General features: G+C 34.5%; 1 protein-coding gene across 4 annotated transcripts in view; it reads right to left on the bottom strand.

The window, feature by feature from the left end:
• Positions 1–1,377: 1,377 nt before the first annotated feature.
• Positions 1,378–20,344, bottom strand: part of LOC129264217 (tubulin polyglutamylase TTLL5-like) — a 54,178-nt gene continuing 35,211 nt past the window's right edge. For all 4 annotated transcript variants that reach the window (XM_064102686.1, XM_064102685.1, XM_064102687.1 and 1 more), the window contains 7 exons: positions 19,040–19,160; positions 18,454–18,600; positions 16,410–16,534; positions 14,722–15,032; positions 12,624–12,695; positions 4,027–4,257; positions 1,378–3,505 (listed from right to left, as the gene is read on the bottom strand). In XM_064102686.1, the coding sequence (XP_063958756.1) occupies positions 3,312–3,505; positions 4,027–4,257; positions 12,624–12,695; positions 14,722–15,032; positions 16,410–16,534; positions 18,454–18,600; positions 19,040–19,160 (1,201 nt within the window). In that variant the 3' untranslated portion in view covers positions 1,378–3,311. The remainder of the gene's footprint in view (positions 3,506–4,026; positions 4,258–12,623; positions 12,696–14,721; positions 15,033–16,409; positions 16,535–18,453; positions 18,601–19,039; positions 19,161–20,344) is intronic.

Below are 20,344 nucleotides of genomic sequence, written 5' to 3'. Positions count from 1 at the left end.
ATCACACAGCTCATGAATATTGATGATTTTACCATACAGAGCGCGATTAATGTGCAATTTCGACTTCTGTGATTGGCTAATGCTTAGCCCCACTTTTCCTTAGCCCTGTTTCGTTTCACACTGCATCTCTTAGTGCCGCAAATTGTGGTGCTAGCACCACAACAAGCCAGTTAACCCTGCTTTTTTGCAGGGCCAGATAGTACCGTACTATTTACCGTTCTAGCCCACTTTGCTAAAATGTAGTGTGAAAACGAAGTGGCTAAGCTTAACCCCAGGGAAATTGGTGGGGCTAAGACCCCCTTAGCCCCACCAATTTCCTGGGGTTAAGGGAAAAAAGTGCAGTGTGAAAAGCATATTAGGTGAGTATGAAAGCATTGAGCGTTTTCCCTGAATGCTATTCCTTTTCCCCCAAGATACACCTGCTCTTAGAGGTGAAGTCCACCCCAGAAAAATGTTGATATGAATAAAAAGAGAAAATTCAAACAAGCACAACACTGAAAATTTCATCAAAATCGGATGTAAAATAAGAGAGTTATGACATTCTAAACTTTTGCTTATTTTCCACAAATCAGTGATATGCAAATGAGAGAGTCGATGCTGTCCCTCACTCACTTTTTCTTTTGTTTTTTGTTTGAATTATACAAATTTTCAATTTTTAGCGATGTGACAATCAAGAGCAACTTGTCTGAAGTAAACCATTAAATGTTAAAACATTGGTAATTCCATATGTTCAGGGAGGAATAAAACTTTGTTTCACAGGACAATAAGAAAATTAAAATACTTCGTATTTCATGTAATAAAATACAAAACGAATAGTGAGTGATGTCATCAGTCACCTCATTTGCATACGGACCAGGATGTGCATATAACTGGTTTGTGAAATTAAGAGAAACTTCAAAATATCATAACTTTCTTATTTGACATCCAATTTTGACAAATTGCTCTTCTTATTAAAATCAACTTTTTGTTGAGGTGGACTTGTCCTTTATATAAAAATCCAATATTTGTGTGATTTATTTCATGCATTCATCTAAACAAATCCAAACTGTATCATAAGCTACCACTTCACACAATAATCTTTCATAATTGATTCATATGGTAATACCCACAGCCTGTGTAAACAGTACCAAGCAAAAAATGTTTTTTTTTCTGGGGCGTATTTTTACAACTTACTACCTAAATCTGCAACATTGGGCAAGATTTAACATGTATGGAGTAAACCCCAACACTAACACACAATTCTATAAACGAATTGAACTCTTATCCATATAATTTAATAGTTGATATATGTATTGAAAATACACTGGATACAATAAAACCATGTTTTTTTTTAGTTTTTTTTTATTATTATTATCATTTATATATTTTGGTTTTTTTCTAATGATGTTATGATTACTTGTAAATAGTTTCATTATGTTTGGTTTGTTATTTTTGTTTATACGTGGTCTGTGTTGACCCAATAAAACATATAAATAAAAAAAAACATGTTTTGGATAATTTCAACTTTTAGTAATGAAAATAATCAATAACTACTGTACATCAATTATCATTATAAACCTAGTTAAAAAGCCTAATATCACATTGTGCAAACTTATACACTATTCTATAATTTTTTTGTGAAATAAAAAAATAAAAGAGTTGTTTTTCAATCATTTGCAGCATGCACACATGACAAACAAGCATTTGTGAATTTGCAAAAGAGCATACTTTTATACATACGTCTATGGTCAATATCTGCATTTGAAGGTAAGAATGGGAGAGTATGAAAAAAAATCCACATTTTCTGGTCTGAAATGAAAATACTTTGAAAATTCTTTATGCCCAATTGATCGTGGGGCTCGACAGCCACTGTGCGGCGCCAGCACCCAATATTTGAAATAGGAATTGCCAAAAATGATTCCTAGAGATGACTTACATGTGTTCAGTCATAGTTTGACCGACAACAAAAATGAGAATAGTTCAAAGAATACCGACTCTTATGCTAATTTTGTGTATATCATATGACAAATCACACACTCAGAAATTACTTGATATTTATAATAAGAATAATAACAACAGCTGGATTTTTAAAGCGCTCTTTTGGTAAATTTCTTGCTGAGAAATGCGCCATGGCTGGGAATTGAATCCACGTCCCACAGATTGAAAGATGAGAGTCATGACCTCTAGACCATGACGCCCCAACAAAATTATTTAAAGCATTTTTTTTTCTCTTTGATTCATAAAATATTACCTTAAAGCATCAACATAAAAGAAATTATTACATAATACAGAAAAGTGCATTCAATATAAAACTATCACCCAATTTTAGTAGACTAAAGGCAAGAGGAGGTGGTGTACATGGGTGTGTGATAGAGAAAGAAAAAGAGAGATTAGGAGCAAATAGATAGAATCACAGAGAAAGTGAGTATAACTGACAAAAGAAAGAAGACGAAAACTTAACACAGAGGCCCGTATTCTGAACTTGGGTTTAAATTAAAGGACAAGTCCACCCCAACAAAAAGTTGGTTTGAAAAAAAGGAGAAAAATCCAACAAGCAAAACACTGAAAATTTCATCAAAATCGGATGTAAAATAAGAAAGTTATGACGTTTTAAAGTTTCACTTAATTTCACAAAAACAGTTATATGCACATCCTGATCGGTATGCAAATTGGCAGACTGATGACGTCACCCACTCACTATTTCTTTTGTATTTTATTAAATGAAATTTTCTAATTTTCTCCTCCTTGTCAAGTGAAACAAAGTTTTATTTCTCCCTAAACATATGGAATTACCATTATTTTAACAGTTTATGGTTAATTTAAGTCGGTCCTTATTGTCAAATCTGTAAAAATTGAAATATTGGATTATTCAAACAATAAAAAACAAAAATTTAGTGAGTGATGGACATCATCGACTCTCTCATTTGCATATCACTGAGTTGTGCATTTAACTATTTTGTGAAAAATAAGCGAAACTTTAAAATGTCAAAACTTTCTTATTTTACATCCGATTTTGATGAAATTTGCAGCGTTAAGTTTGTTTGATTTTTCTCTTTCGATTCAAATCAATAATTTTCTGGGGTGGACTTGACCTTTAAACCCTGGTTTTTAGTAGTGGTTTAAATATGGAGAGCCAATTGGGGCACAAATCCCTAACAGTACACATCAAATTGTTCATAATTGTTTGGAAATGATAACTGAAGCATTTTTCTTTATTATGAAAGCAAAAGGAAACAAAATAGTAAACATGAGAAATATACAACAGATTTTTTGAATTTTTGGCTACCTATAATTTGAGCAGAGTTGGACCACGGTCTAAGTTAAACCTGACTTCAGAATACAGGCCAGAGAAAAGAGACATTAAAGATGAATGCAGGACAAGGTGACCAAAACTGACCATAGAACACCAATCTCAGGTAAAACTTGACAGAAATGAGAAAGCAAAATGCAATACCTATTTGTCCTCCTGAAGAGTCTCTGTAGACAACAGCAGAGTTAGGTCTCCCCAGTGAAGATCTACCATCCCCTGAAATATAAGGTAAGGTAGGGTGGGGTGCTCATGCATTACAAGCTGCTTAAAAGGGGGGGGGGGGTGGCATGCTTCTAGTGATTGCATACTGGAAATTACATAATAATAATGTCTAAAGTGAGCAACAGCTTTTATATACATTCATAGATTTAAACAGCACATACATGTAGGAAATGTTATATTTTTTAGCCATGGGCAAATATTGTTTTAATAAAACAATATCTAATATATTATATTATATCATATAATACAAGTATCTGATTATACATCAATTTTCTCATAAAAAAAGGTATGTCTGTGTAAATGATAGATATTAGGCAATGCTTGGGCTTTCATAATATTCTAAAACTCTGCGATCGATCTGACTTCAAAATGCACATTATAACCCATCTCGTATTAATAGGCAGCTAATTTTATCACAAGTCCACAACCATTCACCATTTAAACAGAGCATTTTTTTTTTCCTTTTCCTTTTCTAGGAAGACAATGAAATGGAATGGAATGAAAAGGACGAGTACCTGAATCGAATCCAGCTTTGGCAGAGTACGGTCGTTGGCGATTATACCTCGAGCTGTAGACCTGTACGGCACCGTCTGCTGACGATGCGTATCGAGCCTCAGCGGTATTGGGCGTGGATGAGTGGGGGCGTTTGGGGAGTGATGGAGATGGTTGTGATGACGTCATGGGATGCTGCTGCTGGTGGAGGTGGTGGTGGTATCCATCGCCGGCGGTAGCAGTATTGCTGGCACCTGTGAGATGATGAGATGAATTAATAAGAAGAGAAAGACAGATGTAATGACTTGGATGACTCAATGCTGGATATGAAGTTGTGCATCTTGCATGAATGGGTACCTGATAACAAAGGGTGTTCACACTGCCATTGAGTAGATACTCAATGCTGGATATGAAGTTGTGATCTTGCATGAATGGGTATCTGAACACAAAGGGTGTTCACATTGCCATTCTTATTGACTAGTTCCCAAGCATGCCTTTTTTGGGGTTCAAGAAGATCTTGTCAACATACATGTAGAAAATGATACATTAATCCATTCCGCCCGTCTCTCCCTCCCGCTCTTGATTCGAAGTCTTGACAAACTTTCTGATTTATATTACAGCCCTGGGAGAACCGAGGAACGTTTCATGAAAAGATTTGACATTGATTTTCACTGACAAATGTTAAAAGCTGCTGTAAATCCTTGCATCTGATTGGCTGAGAGCTAATTAATCAGTGAAAATTACTGACAGAAGTCTTCATGAAATGCTCCCTAGGCGGTCTGACCCATATCAACCATACCCGCACCATTAGCATTAAGTTACCATTATGCCATTATATGGTACCTTAATTGAAATCTCTAACTTTCATTGTCAGTCGAGTATTTATTTATGGTAGTTGCCATTGGATGGTAAAGTTACTTTAATTGTAAACTCCATTCATCAGGATGGGACTTATCACAATGAATATGCCATGAAGGTATCCTTTGGTATATAGAGGAGACTTAAGCTTTCAGGCTGAGAACAGACCCTTTTCAATTTCTTTTTTTTCAATGTAGTGAGTGACCCATTGGTAAGGGTAAAAGATAGACACGATATGCCCAGTGTTACATGAATATTTATTCAATACACTTTTTAAAATGTCAAGATAAATCATATTCAGCTTTCCTTTCAACCATTTTACAACATATTCTCTGCAATGTTAATCCCTTCATTTCATGGTTTACTGATTTTTTTTCCACAGCAAAATAATCTAAACGTTGATAAATTGCATGCATGACATTTTACAAATGGTACTGTTAGAATCTAACTCCATATGACAAGGATTGATATCATATAGCAACCTGTCTCAGGCAACAAAAAGGACACATAGATGAGTGACAGATTGGAGTGATGAGTCATATGAAAACACATTTTCTTTGATACAGCGCGAAAACTTCATCAGTGAGAATGGGACCGTGATAGTAGAAAGGCGGGGGAGACAGTGGCTACGCATGCTTGATTCAATTGACTGCTGGTGAATGCTTGCAAGACTGACTAGCTTCACGGTAGAGCAAGTTTTTATGAATGAACCAGCCTTGGAATCCTATACTCTTCACTTCTCAAAATGTTTTTTTTGTCAGTGGTTACAGGTGCACCAAATATTCTTATGATTTAATTTCTTTGACTAATTAATGAAATTGATGAGAGACTCTTGATGGTTTAGGAAGGTTAATACGTGGGTGGAAGAGGTCTGGTGCTTCATGAAATGTCTATAAATATGCCATAGAAAACTAATAAAGGATGCACATAATAAAATAGTATATCTCTAAATGGTACTAAGTATGACTCCTAACAAATATTAACATTTCACATTTTGTTGTTCACGACAATATACTTAATCACGGAACCATTCTAACCACGGGTACCAATAAAATGCATCATTATGATATAAATTAGAATTTTATGTCAATAACAAAAAGCAATAGAGATGTGGGTGGATTTGGTAAAATGGATCAAATGAAACAGTATGTGGTATATCCTACCTTACAAACATAACTTTCAACAGTTATTCATTCCAAACTAATCATACCTTTACTGATCTCAGCAGGTTGATTTGTTTCTATGCTGCTAATTAGTTTCAATTGCTTTTGGATGACTTAACCATGAACAACAGAGATTTGTAGTTGGAAAAATGTGGGTGTCTAATTGGTAAATGTCAAATGGAGTAAGCCTTTATCATATGATCTTATCAAGAAGTGTGATTGATATTACTAACACCACATTTTCTTTTGTTCCAGTTAAGATTATTCATAAAACATTATTTTGCTAGGACACTCGCATGATTTTGGGACCCGAATAGTTTACCACTGGTTCACATATCGAATAGTTCCACGTTGTTCCATGTCGAGAAGTGTGCGGGCCAGTGGGAAACAATGCTTGAAGTGTTGTGCCAAAATTTTAGCATTTCTAAAATCCTGGCATGACAAATTTTGGGGATTGTTGGCGTGAACTATTTGTAAATTTTGCGCAACCTCGTTGGGCCAAGCCGTGCAATGGCACGAGTGGCATGCATTTTATGAGTAGTTCATGACTAGTACACGACTAGTTCACGAATAGCTCACGAATATGTTATGCACACTTCCTGCAAATCTCAGAATTGCTCGCCAAAAAGGCATGTATGCGCAGTTTGACTATAACGAATGGCAATTCATAGGCCCGAATTCAAGAAGGTGGTTTTTAAAACCATCGGTTGAACCCATGGTTTATACAGATTTCCTGTATAAATTAAGCTTATTTTCCACATATATTGAAAAATGCCCAATGCTGATGCACGATTTTGTCACAGTGCACCAAATTGATGCCTGTTGCCATGGTTAAGTACACTATTTAATTCATGAATCTACTGGTTGAAGAGTGGACTCATTAATTCAAACAGTTGACTCGTGAATAAAATTCAAATAATTTCAAATGACCTCTTTTGCATTTAGAGAGTAAGAGAAATTTTTTGCCTTCTTTTAAACCTCAATTATTATGTTCTTTCTAAGAAGGGTATGAAATCTATTCTAAAGTAACAAGTATGGCTGAAACTCTTACAAACTTAATATCAACACTGCTAAATATGAAATGTTAAATATGAAATGTTACAAGTACATTTTTTTTTAAATTTAAAAGAAAATGGTACAGCAGTATAGATTCAAATACCATTTCAAAGCAAATCCATACATAATAATTTTTCAAAGCATATGCAAATTTCATTTATTAAAAGACTACAAAATGTTTTTTTTTTATCATAGGCAAAAAAAGACAGAAGGCTTGAGTTTTTGTAAAACAGAGAGTGATATTTCATATGAAGCCATTACAACTCACAAATGTTTGTACTTGTAATCTAATTTGTCTTCATGATTCCATCCAATGTAATTTCAGAGAAACACTTTCCTCTCTTACAAGAAATGACCTATTTGGGTCACAAGACAACCAAGTAATTGAAGTTCAAACTCACTGTTGATTATTCCGAAACTACACAAATTTAATCCCAATTTCATGATTTCTATTCACAATTGAAAGCAATTGCCCCAGTCATACCTACGATACTGATTCCTAACCAACCAGCGGTATATCATTGGAAACAGAGTAATAGATATGGTTGGTCAGGAAACGGCTTTGCTGTTGTGACTATGGTGTGTGAGTTGGGGGTGATGTGGATTGTTTTATCAACTGCCTTGGGGTTTAAAGTAAGGTTTACAAGTTCAAATCTCACCATGAACACACTGGAATAAGTCACTGAACAGGTGGCCACCATATTATCAACTTGAAATACATATTCAGGATGTCTACTTATAAACAAATCACATTCTAACAAGATTATTTGAAGTCAGTTAAGGACAATGGCATTATCCACTATCCACTATTTTCCAAAAAAGAAAATAATAACTTTAGAGTGAATTGAACAAGATTCATAATTTTTTGCAAACAATATGCTTTTAAAGAAGTTAAACATGTAATAACTAGAAAGTCACTGAACTTTGTGGAGCAATATAAGCCTCTATCCGATACACTTTGACTATACCTTTCCCCTATTGAATAAAGCAACACATGTATTTCTTGCATCAAATTCAAATGAAAAGGGTGTATTCTTGTTGTAAATAACCTAATGGATAAACTGACTCTCCATCAAGCCATAACATAAGTCAAACATGTGAATTTAGTTGGGCAATTCTCCATTTTAGGGTACAATGTTGTCTTTTGGGGGGAACTCAAGATTGAAAACCAAATCTCTAATCCAAAAGTTGGAGACTTTAAGCTTTGCAGGGTGTACTTTTTTGCACTTTTTATTTTTCACTGTTTCCTATCGACTTTATAGACATATATTCATATCACTCGCAGCCTGTCACGTCTACATGTAATTCTCACTGTAGGTATAAATACTATCTATAAACTGTCGGGGAATGTCTAATGGCACAACCTTTGCATACCGAGTCAAATTCACTTTTCACACATGAAGATATATATCATTATATATTCCACACTCCCAACTGCGCAATTTGCTTTAGGATTTGGAAGCATTACTTTCACCCCATTCACTGACACAAATCTATCATTCTTTTCTCCGACTATATAATAGGCACATCAATGAAACCAAGTCCACACTGACTGAAAATATGTCATCATAATAATGTAATAGCTTTGATTGATCGGGAGTTAGATTCGTTGGTGTGGCTGTTCCATTGATCCATATGTACATGTAGGTCTACTATAAATTCAATTTGACATTTGAAAACTTCACAGAGTGGGCAGATGTTGGTTGGAGGAACTCATTAGGAATGTTGTTTATCCTTTCTTGTGTTTACAAGGCCGATATTCTTGACATATGTGTAGACACAATGCTCTTACCGCATCTCATGTATTTTCCCCCCTACTTCTGTGGAGCATTGCATGAAGCAAATAATCAGTGATTTTCACTGACAACTGTTACAAGCTACTGAAATCCTTGCATCTGATTGGCTCAGAACAAATTAACTTCTGAAAACTTCCCTGATATCCAAAGTAGAGGAGATAACACATTTTCACAACACATACAGTCTTCTTTTCAAACAAATGGAATGCCTCTGTCAGTCTCGGCTACATTACCTGATTCATTATACCAGCAATGCTGACTTTATCAAATAAGACGAAAAATATTGACAACATGACCAGCGATATGTCCAAGTTTCATGAAATAGGCCGAGATACTTTCTAAGTTATGATGACATTTCAAAATTTAACTATGGTTAAAACATAAATATTGATGTCACCTTTGTCGTCAGAAAAGCTGTGCCAATATAGTCTCGCTCTACTATGCAGGCAAGATAATAAAACGAGTCTGATCAGGTTATATTAAGATTACATTCTGGTGATGTTTACATTTGCAAAACAAAGAATTTTTCCAATTAAAGGAATGTGTCAATCAAATTCTAGTTTAGATCAAATTTTGAACTTATTTGAGACTCAATCTTGAAAAATGAATCTTGGTAGAGAAGAAAAAAACATAACCCAATTTTGTGAAACATAAGCACACATACAATGAAAAAAAAAATGAATTAACTAATATAAACTCCAGTGGAGTGAGTGGCCTTAGTCCGAAACAGAAATGAGCATACTAGGGTACAAAGAAAACTCTGTCAAATCAGAGCAAGTTCATACTTGTGAAGAGTCTCCACTCCAATTTACATCTTTCATATCCTTCCTTTCCATTCTCTCTCTCTTCTTCTTCTCCTTGTACATTCTTCTCAAGTGATTTATGTAGAATGTTGATTATGGTTAACAAGGGATTTCAGAAAGCAGACAATGCAAGTACATAGATTCAATCTTAGCCAGCTGCTTGGCAATACAGAAAGATAAATCATTATCCCATCTAAGCTTCCTTTTAAAACCAAGAATAAATCTTACAGCTTTCATGAGGCGGTGCTGCACCATCCCGAGTTTGCTCAATCTCGAGATTTTAGCCCGATTGGCCCTCTTCGCGATTAATCTCGAGATTCAAGAAACCCCGTCTCCACCATCGCAAGAAGAGCGATTCCTGCTCGAGCGAGGCATTGATGCATTATGGTCTGACGCCGTGAATAAATAATCCCGATTGCGTCTGCACCTACGAATTAGCGCGATAATTCGTAAAATAGCGCGCTATTTTGCAAATAATCCCAAGTTGACTTGGGATTGGAATCTCGAGATTAATCCTACGAACTAGCGCGATAATTACGTCTCCATTGCAAATAATCTCGAGATTGTTCAGATCGGGATAATTTGCCAGATCAGAAATAGCGCGCTAATTTGAAAACTTGGGATGGTGCAGACGGCCCTATGGTTAAAAAAAAAAATCTTATACCCTGTTTTGTTAGCTCACATTTACTTGACGTTTACCATGTGTAGACCCTTGTCCACTGCATATATCTAAATGCTCTTGGCACAAAGGACAAAGCTCGAATGTGAGGTAAATGCGAGGTAAAAATCATGCTAAGCAAGCGGCCTAGCATGAAACATCACAACTTCGGAAGTCATCCTGTGTGATCCACTGTTTAAACATAGATTCAAACCCTCATTGGGTTGAAATAGTCAAAGTAATGTTGTGTTGGGATCGTTCATATCTAGTTGGGAGCATCAATGATAACACAGGAACGTTCCATGTACAATCACTACATTACAGTAATTGTGACATTACACTCGCACAAACTTCCTTACTTTGTGAAAATTCGCTGACAATAAATATGTATAAATGCAAAAAATCATGGAGAACCCTATTGCACATTGAAATCAAATATCGACCAGCTCTACTGGCATATCACATATATCAACACACAACATAATGACAGAAAAACAAACCTTGGATATGAAGCATTACCCCAAGTAAAAATCCCACAGAAAACAACAGGCAAATGATAGAGTTAGAATAAAAAATATACCTCAAGTGATTCAAGGTTAAACAGACAGATACACTTCAAAGAATGGAATACCTCTCCCTACATACCATATCAATTAAATTTTTCAGATATTCCAATGAAATTAATGATTATAGGATAAATATGGGTGGCACATAAAGAAGCATGTGGATGATAACATCATAGTTTTACTATTATTTGAAGAATAACCAAAACAATAACAAATGTTGTTCGAAGTTGTTATTTGTACCTCTTATTTTGTGGAAATCTGTGCATATATACGATCACAGCAGAATGGAAGATAAAACACATGAAGCAGTTGCACAAATGAATCCCCAAAAGATGAAATGAATTTAATGTGTTTTTTACATCTATAGCTAAACACTTGGTAATGTGACTGTGAATTGCCTCATACTCCTGACTGTATTTATAAAAAAAATAATATGTAGGTTATATTAACACCAAGTGTAATCCAGACTTTTACATAAAATGCACCAAACTTCATATTGCTTGTGGATGGTACTCAATGAACTTTGAGCGGGGAATTAAAGTGATGTTCTAAAAGAAGCTTAATAGTAAGAAGGTTTCTTTTTATATCATGATTCTAACTCAAATAATAATCAGTAACACATGAATTAGGAATTATGAAATATATCTTGTGAGCAATCATATGAACTCAAAGAATAACATTTGATCAAATTTGGTAATATATTATTCTTTTCAAATGAATCATCATTTATATTTGCAACAATGATTCTCATAGAGCATTTAAGATTTGTAATTATCGGGAAATAACATCTGATTTTGCTTGCTAGAGTGAATGGGAAAGGTTCAGGTGCATTTGCATATCATACGTGTCCCTGAGTCAATTTGTGATTAACTGACTCCAACTTCAACAAACTCAGGATTTGCTTTACTTTTTGCTAAGGAACCTCTCACACTTTATGTATAAAATTGTTTCTCTATTTTTGCATCCATCTAAGAAAGCTTAATCTAAAAGTAGGCAGTTTTGTAAAACAAGCTTTGAAGTTTAGTGGGAAGAAAAAACCAAAAATGTTTACAGGATGAAGGGACTAGTTAATATGTATAGCACTATAAATAAAGGAAATGGATTCTAAAATTTCTGGAAAAAAAATTACAAAGTAGTGCATTTTACAATGACCAACAGCCAAGAATGTTATCTCTACTTGGGCTAGGGATGCTACATATTCCCTTAGCATACTATTTTTTTTTAAATATATAAATGAAGAAATAATTACTGTGTATAATAAAATGATTGAGGGATGTAATAAAACATAGCATCTTTAAATGCATTCTTCATCAATCTCATTTTACAGATGGTCAATCATCATGGTGATAAATGTTAGTAATTTATCTGTATCATATACAAATATCACAATCAATAAGAAAATAAAATTTGAATTGAATTTTGAAATTTACGCAAGCTGATATTCTTTTCTCATTCTGTTGTTAGCAACTATATTAATTTCAGGTTACCTAAATATGACGCAACAGCAAGTACATACATGTACCATCATTAATACTGGCACCCTTGAATGAGATAGTGAATATTAGACATTGTAATTACATCCCTTAACATTCGTTTTTGGAGGTTATAATGAATATGCTTTAGAAGTACTTAATTGTAATGTGATGTGCATTATGAGATGAAACATGGAAAAAAAAACATTTGAGTGCATGATAATTGATGATGTTTGTAAGAAGCTAACCTGCTGCGGCATAGTAGTGTTGAAGAGCTTTAGCTGAGTGGATACCATGCTTAGCTGGGATTGAGCTGAAATCTAAAATACATCCAAGCAAATAAATGTCTACTAGCATTCCAACATTCACATGACAATTTTCACAATATCCAGTACAATATTGTTCACTGAATGAATTCACTTATTCCTTGTACTTTTATATAAAAATCAATACATTTTAGATGACCTCTTCTTGCAAGCAACTTTCTTTTAGTCTCATTTTCTTTCATATCTTTCTGAATTTAGGAAAATCTGTTGTTATGTTACTTCTATACATTATATTGTTATGGTTACTATGATTGAAATAAATAAATTGAACTGATCATTTTCATTAAGGTTGTCTAAAGTTTTGGCAAAGATTCATTCAATAATTTGAATTATATTGTACAATATTATCACTTTAATTAGCTATTACAAAAGTAAAGAGACTATTTTTTTTCATTGGTTGATTATTTCTGAAGGTATGAATTTTGCTCATATGAAGCAATAACCTCTCTCAAAAATGTTATAATTTTATTTTTTATTTAATCTTAAAGATTCAGTATTTATGTTGAAAAGTTTTGTACAATCTTCCCAATTGCATACTTGACAAGTGATATTATACAAAGATGATACAAAAAGCAAAACCTTTATAATCTTTTTAAAACTTGGAGGGTTACTTATTGCTTTTAATACAAAACAAATAAAAAACAGCATCAACTGAAAATAATATTTCTTTAGATAATGAAAAAGGAATGCATTCTTTCACTATTGTTGTGAATAGGAGCCAAAAAGCCATGATAAATAAGTTTAAAATAAAAAATGATTCTGTAACTTAATCTTGAATTATCCATCAGCAGAAAATGTTGTAACATGCCTAACCATGACACATGTTATTTTAACCAGAATCTGATCTTGTACAGTGTATGTCTCATTCAAATACCACATGCATACATTGATGTTTCATGTTAGCACAGTCTAACATCACCTGAAGAAATTAATCTTTTAGAATCAAACAGTAAGGTAATAATCAATGTTTTCTTGGTAATTTTGACCTAAATCAAACACTTTCATGGAAATTTGGACAAAGGATGGGGATTGCATGGATGAAAAGATGTGAAATGTCAAATTTCATCAATATTTTTAGGGATTCCCCCCTCCCCCCATCACCAGTTAACTAGAAGACTGAAATCCTTGGAAAAGGTTGGCTTGTACAAAAGGGAAGAAAAAAAAATCAATGAAAGTGTGAGAACAATTGGACAAAACAATAGGAAAGTTATGAACATTTGAACTTCTAAATCACTAATGCTATGGATATCCTCTGATTTGCAACGCCACCAAGATTTGTGATGTCATAGAAGTATAACTCTCAAATTTGTACACTGAAAATACACCCCAAAACATTTATTTTACATCATTCTAATGCTAGTACAAACTCTGTTCATTATATATTTACAAAACCTCTATGACATGTCCTCCCATAAAAAACCACTTGACCTATGGACTTGATAAAAGTAATAATTAAAAGTAAAATAATGTATAAAAGTAATTGGGAGAGTTGAACAATTGTGACATCACAGATTTTGGGTTGCATTGCCAATGGATGGATGTCCACATTATTGCTGATCTCAACATTCAAATATTCATAACTTTTATCTTATTTGATCAATTATTCTCAAACTTTCATTGATAAGTTTCTTTGATTTATATTTTTTCACACAAACTAACTTATCCCCATGGTTTCATTCACCTTGACTGCCCCTTTACAACCCCCCCCCCCAAAAAAAAAACCCCAAAGACGGTTAAACACATTTCAAAATAAACTTAATACTTCAGAACAAATCTTCACCTTCATCTTCAAATTCAACTTAACGTCCACCTTTACCGTCATATCATAAACTTCATCTATGCCTTCACCTTTAAGTTTGCTAGCAAAGTTGAGTATACACATTCTTGTTCTTGGTGCAATAGCACCAATTACTGAGCCAATCAGAAGTTTAAAAAAGAAAAGAACAATAAATTGGGGAAAAAAGTAACAAAATTCTCAAAATTTCATCTGTTTTAATTGATAATGAAATATCTGACTTACTTATATCTTTGGCTGTATCCCCTGCAGCTCCACCACCCTTATGACCGGTATGTAAATTCTCTGTAGAACTTGACCGTCGATGCAACAGTGCCGGTCCTGCATTGCTACTATGCTTATGATGATGCTGCTGTACCTGCTGCTGGTGATGTTGATGGCTGTTGTGGTGAGGATGGTTGGTATTGTTGACCGAGGTAGGTTGTGACATCATCTCTGATATCGATTTAGGATTGTTGGTACTGGTCCCGAGGAAGATGCTGGCTGATTTGTTCTGTTTGGTGTACGTAGTAAGTAGTTCCTCCAACTCATTCTCGCTGTCGTCAAGGAAATATGTAAAACAGTATTAGCCATCACTTGAAAATCAACGTATTTAATTTGTAATAGACCTATATCAAAGATATATAACTTGCTGTTATTCTTCTGGCTTACATGCTGACTAAAAGGATAAGGAATTTGCACCAAATTACAGGATATCGGACAAGGTTCTAACAAAAGAAATTTTCAAAGTTTCAAATTAATTTATTAAGTAGTTTATAAATGAACTTAATACAAGGTTTACAAAAAGGCTCCAATATTGGACTATTGCCATCGCAGCACACAAGAACAATCAAATGAATCAATGCATATAAATTCTGCCATGATAAGCACTGATATGTACATCAAGATGGGAAAAAAATCTGTGTTTGTCATAAATTAACTCTTTAAAATTCATGAAATATTCCTTGATATTTGTATACTACCTATCAAATGACACACACGGGGAAAAAGGTTTCAAATCAGTACACCTCCCAAATGTGATATTGAAAAAAAAAAAAAAAAAAAAAAAAAAAAAAAACCTTCAAATTCATTGTGGAAAACAATTCCTAAAATAAAATCAAAGATTCTATTCGTTTATCGGATAAGATTTATGGAGAGATCCATTTGGGTACATATCCACTTACTTTACTAACAGATGGCCTAATTTTCAGATGACCTATTATCATCATGGCCAAACCCACTTTTTCAACTACCAATTTGGTTTAATTGTCATTTATTCCATCCATAACCTGGTCTAAAACTCCATTGGTCTAACTCTCATTCAGTCTAATGCCCAGATGGTTTCATTTCCACCAAATCTTACCTTTTTGCACGTTGTTTTATGAATATTTGGTTTATACTCACTCAGTGGTGTTACAGCAAGTGGATATCAGACAAAATTGGTATGGCTTATCTAGAAATTAATCTAAATGATAAATAGGCTATGGGACAGCGTAGACAAAGTGGGTGTATACCAAGTGGTAATTTACCATCCATTCTATGATTATCGGATAGAGTACTTGTATGGTGTTTGTAACTTATGAATGACGACAGACAACTTTACATTCGGCTAGTGATCTTTTCTTGTGCTACATGATGTATCCCCGTGACTCCCTGAGCACCTAAGAACCTGTTCCAGGTGGGTGTTTCATAAAGCTGTTCGTAAGTTAAGAGCGACCTCAAGAACGACTGGTGAACCTTTCTTACGCGCGTAACCATCGCCAATGAATATACCATTTACCACAATAAAGGATCATGAGTCGTTCTTAACTTACGAACAGCTTTATGAAACGGCCCCCAGTTACGCCTGAAGTCATGCGTAAAGTCATGCATGGCTTTAGAAACGGCTTTATGAATCACCAGTCGGTATATAATTTGAGTTTGTCAGTACTTACTTGGCCACTCCAACAAAATGAGAGAACCTATTGTCATCGATGCTCTCGTCTTCCTCTTCAAACTGATGATGATTGTGAGGTTTAACTATCTTCTTGGGTTTCTTATTCTCCATCTCATCTGTTTCCTACAGAATCATCAACGATGAAATAGGAAATATAATTAGTTTTATCAAGTAGATTGAACCATCAGACCATCAGGGCCCCATCTTACAAAGAGTTGCGATTGATCCGATCGATCGCAACTATGGAAAGCCAGCAAAGTCAACATATGAAATGCACGTTTGTTCAAAAAAAATTCTAGATATCAATGCATATCCATAAATTCATTGATTTCTTGACAATTTGGGGTGTTCTCCTTTGTTTACCAAGGACATTTTGCAAATTTCCTATAGAAAAAATTATGACACTGATGGATTTCCATAGTTACGATTGATCGGATCAGTCGTAACTCTTTGTAAGACATATTTGATTACAGCGCCTTTGTAAGACGTATTTGATTACAGTGCCTTGTCAATTCACTCTTCATTTCCAATTCACAAAAAAGAAAATGACAAAAACAAAATCATGTACAGACCAAGAGACAATGAAATTTAAAACAAACCAATGAAATATTAACAAACGAGCAGAATAAAAAGTAGAGTGGGCACTTATTTCTAATAACAGGATTGACAGATAAATAAATGAATGGAAATGAAGCATGCAATAAAGTCATCAAAATGCTTTTGTCATTATACAAATTTTAGTATATATGGGTGCAGAAAGTGCCAAAAGTACAACCAAAGCAAACCTCATGCAAATCTAAAGTATATGTTTTCTTGAGAAAAAAAAAGGTTTTAAAAAGGGATTGGAAATTTTATCTCTAAATAATGTGCTAGGCACCCATGTGTAGCATGTGAATAGAGGAAGTTGTCCTTTTACAACACCACTACTGCTGAAACATAATGGAACAAATTCACAAAGGTAGTTTTGAAAACCATCAGCTGAACCCATGGGTTATGCAGATTTTTTGTATAAATTATGCTTAATCATATGCATGTAACAATTTAACACATGTGGGCGCGTCGTGGTTAGTGGTTCTTACTCTCGCCTTTGAAACAGAGGGTCGTGGGTTCGAATCCTAGCCATGGCATTTTCCTAAAGCAAGAAATTTATCCACTTTGCTGCATTCAAACCAGATGAGGTAAATAGGTACCGGCACGAAATAATTCCTCAAAAAGCTGTGTGCACCTGAATCAGTAGCCTAGCTTAGCCGGGTAATAATAATAGCAGGGCCCGCAGGGCGAACAGTTTTCGGAACTGACGTGGCTACCCTGGGTAAATATGCCGTTATTATTATGTGTCACTAAAATGATAAACAACATTTTTATTTGATGTTTTGTTTTTTCTCATGATGTAGAATTTGTGTGAATATTGAGATTTTTACTGTATGTTGAATATTTCTTTATGTAACTATATTCACAAGTCCACTGTTCAAAACAGTGGACTAATGAATAAAATAACATGCTCAATCATGGCAAAGGCGTCAATTTGGCGCACTGTGACAAAAGCGTACACCAGCATTGTCATTTTTTAATATGTATGTGGTATATTAAATGTAATTTATACAAGAAATCTACATAAGCCATGGGTTCAACCAACAGTTTTCACCGATGGTTTTCAAAACCACCTTCTTGAATTCGGACTGATGTGGAAATATGCTTGCCACGTTGAGACCATAGCTTCAAACAAATAATTTGATTTGACATTTGCTTATATTAAAACTTTGGGCCAATAAGTTCAAAGAACCAGGGGGAATGGAACGTTCTGCTCGGACAAAGGGCTGGGTGTCGAGCAATTGTTAACACTCGATAGCTCGTCCCTCCTAGCTTTGTCTGATAAGAATGTTTCTGCACCACTGATGGTGGCCATCTTTGTTTAGAACTTCACAGTACACCATGTATTCTACCTTAAAAAGGAGAGGTCCTAAAAAAGAAAGAAACGTGTTGTACCATGGATGATTCATTCTCTTCACATGGAAACCTTCAGAACCTTGTTCGATACCAACCTTGCTATATAACTGGACAAAATCCACTAGTTGCTTTGCAAGGATTCTTCTCCTGTCGTGAATGGGAAGCTTCCTACTAGGCACTATCACTTTGAATTGCTGTTGAAGATTGCTTGCTGCCCGCTTTAGGAACCGCAACACAAGGTCCTATTATATATATATATATACAAGGAATGAATAGCATGGGTTTCAAAGGATAAGATGATACATTCAGACAGAATAACAATGTTTAAGGATAAGGAGAGATTAAGGCGAAGACAGTTCCACTGGACGTAGTAAAAAGTAAAATTAGTTAACAAAGAAAAACAATGTTCAATAGAAGAAGAATGAATCCCAATACCAATCCACTGGACAAGTTAAAATGAACAACTATGTGAGAAAAGGGATTTCCATGCTTTATGATACAGTTACACCAACGAAACAAACTCCAAACAGTATGTCATCTGTAATAATGTCATAGCTTTTGTTGGTTTGGAGAGTTGTGCCAATGAGACTGTGGCATTATGAATTTACAAGCAACAAGACATTCTGGCAAAATGGCCGTATTTGAATAAGAAACTAGAAATGATTAGAATCATTTACTTACCATTTGTTCGTCATGTAGGTCTGTCTCATCTAGCTTCTCTGGTGGTTTGCTTGTTTCGGCTAGTAATCTCTGTTGAACTCTCAGAAGGTAGGTAGCAAAGGCATTCCTGGCTTGCAGCTTGCTATACAGGCAAGAATCAATTAATATGGTTATGTATCGTGATGATACACAGACATCAAATAGCACTTTTACTGGTAATCTGAGTTCACGGTCGTTAAACCTGAATAGGTCCAGTTATCACTGAACTACATAGGCTAAATTACACAATTAGTTGATTACTATCATGTGCCCTGGGGTGGTATTCTGAGATCCATTTTATCTCAGATAAAATAAAATATTTTATCTCTGTTAAAATCAGTGAGATAAAATATCCTTAAAATCTCTTCGAATTGGTGTTCTGAGAACAATTTTATCTTCATTTTATCTCTGTAAGACACACCTATTTTTAATAAATATCCAATTAGAAACACGCTTTTATAGCTCTCTCATATCACTCAACCAATGGAGATCCATTCCGCTAGGAGGTGTGGCGAAGGAGTGAGATTGCGTCAATTTATTGACTTCAAATACGCTTGCACTATATGCTTGCGCGTCTTTACAGAGATTTCTTTTTAACAAAAATGGCAATACTCTCATTTTTTTTCGAAGTCTATATCTATGAAGCATCATTTAAAAGAAAATATTAGTCAATAAAAGTCTTATGAATACTACCTGATTGTACAGGAATAACTTTAAGGTGTTGTTCTCATCATTTTTCTTAATTTTCATGCCAACATTTGGAGTTAATTCACCTAGAAATATTGACTTAATCAACGTCGCGGAGATAAAATAGCCCCTACCCTCTTTTAAGTTTATTTTATTTTTTCTTCAAAGTAACTTGGGCGCAAGCACATCACCCGCGTTGCAATGGCCAGATACGCGATGGGAATGTCTACGCAGCCACTGCTCTGTTGCGTATCATCATAGATACGCAAGATAAAAGTAAAAATTTATCTGAGAGATAAAATGTCATCTCAGAATACCAATTTCATTTTAAGAGATAAAATAAAATATTTTAAAGATAAAATGACCTCAGAATACCGCCCCTGGACACTACAGACAAAATAAAATAAAGATGGATCTGAACAGTTCCGGACTATTACATAACAGTATAGTATTTTTTTCCTTTAGAAAGTAGTGTACTAATAAAAGAGGTAAAGCTTACATAGTACATAAAACAATATTCCACATAATGCATTAAAAAAACATGTATGAGAAGGTTCGAGAGTGTTACATAGACCATGGCACGCTAGGTATGCTACACAT

This window comes from Lytechinus pictus, chromosome 7 (genome assembly GCF_037042905.1).
Source record: "Lytechinus pictus isolate F3 Inbred chromosome 7, Lp3.0, whole genome shotgun sequence".
NCBI lineage: Eukaryota > Metazoa > Echinodermata > Echinoidea > Temnopleuroida > Toxopneustidae > Lytechinus > Lytechinus pictus.
Note: the sequence above shows the minus strand (reverse complement) of the source record. Positions and strands in the feature narration are given on the sequence as shown.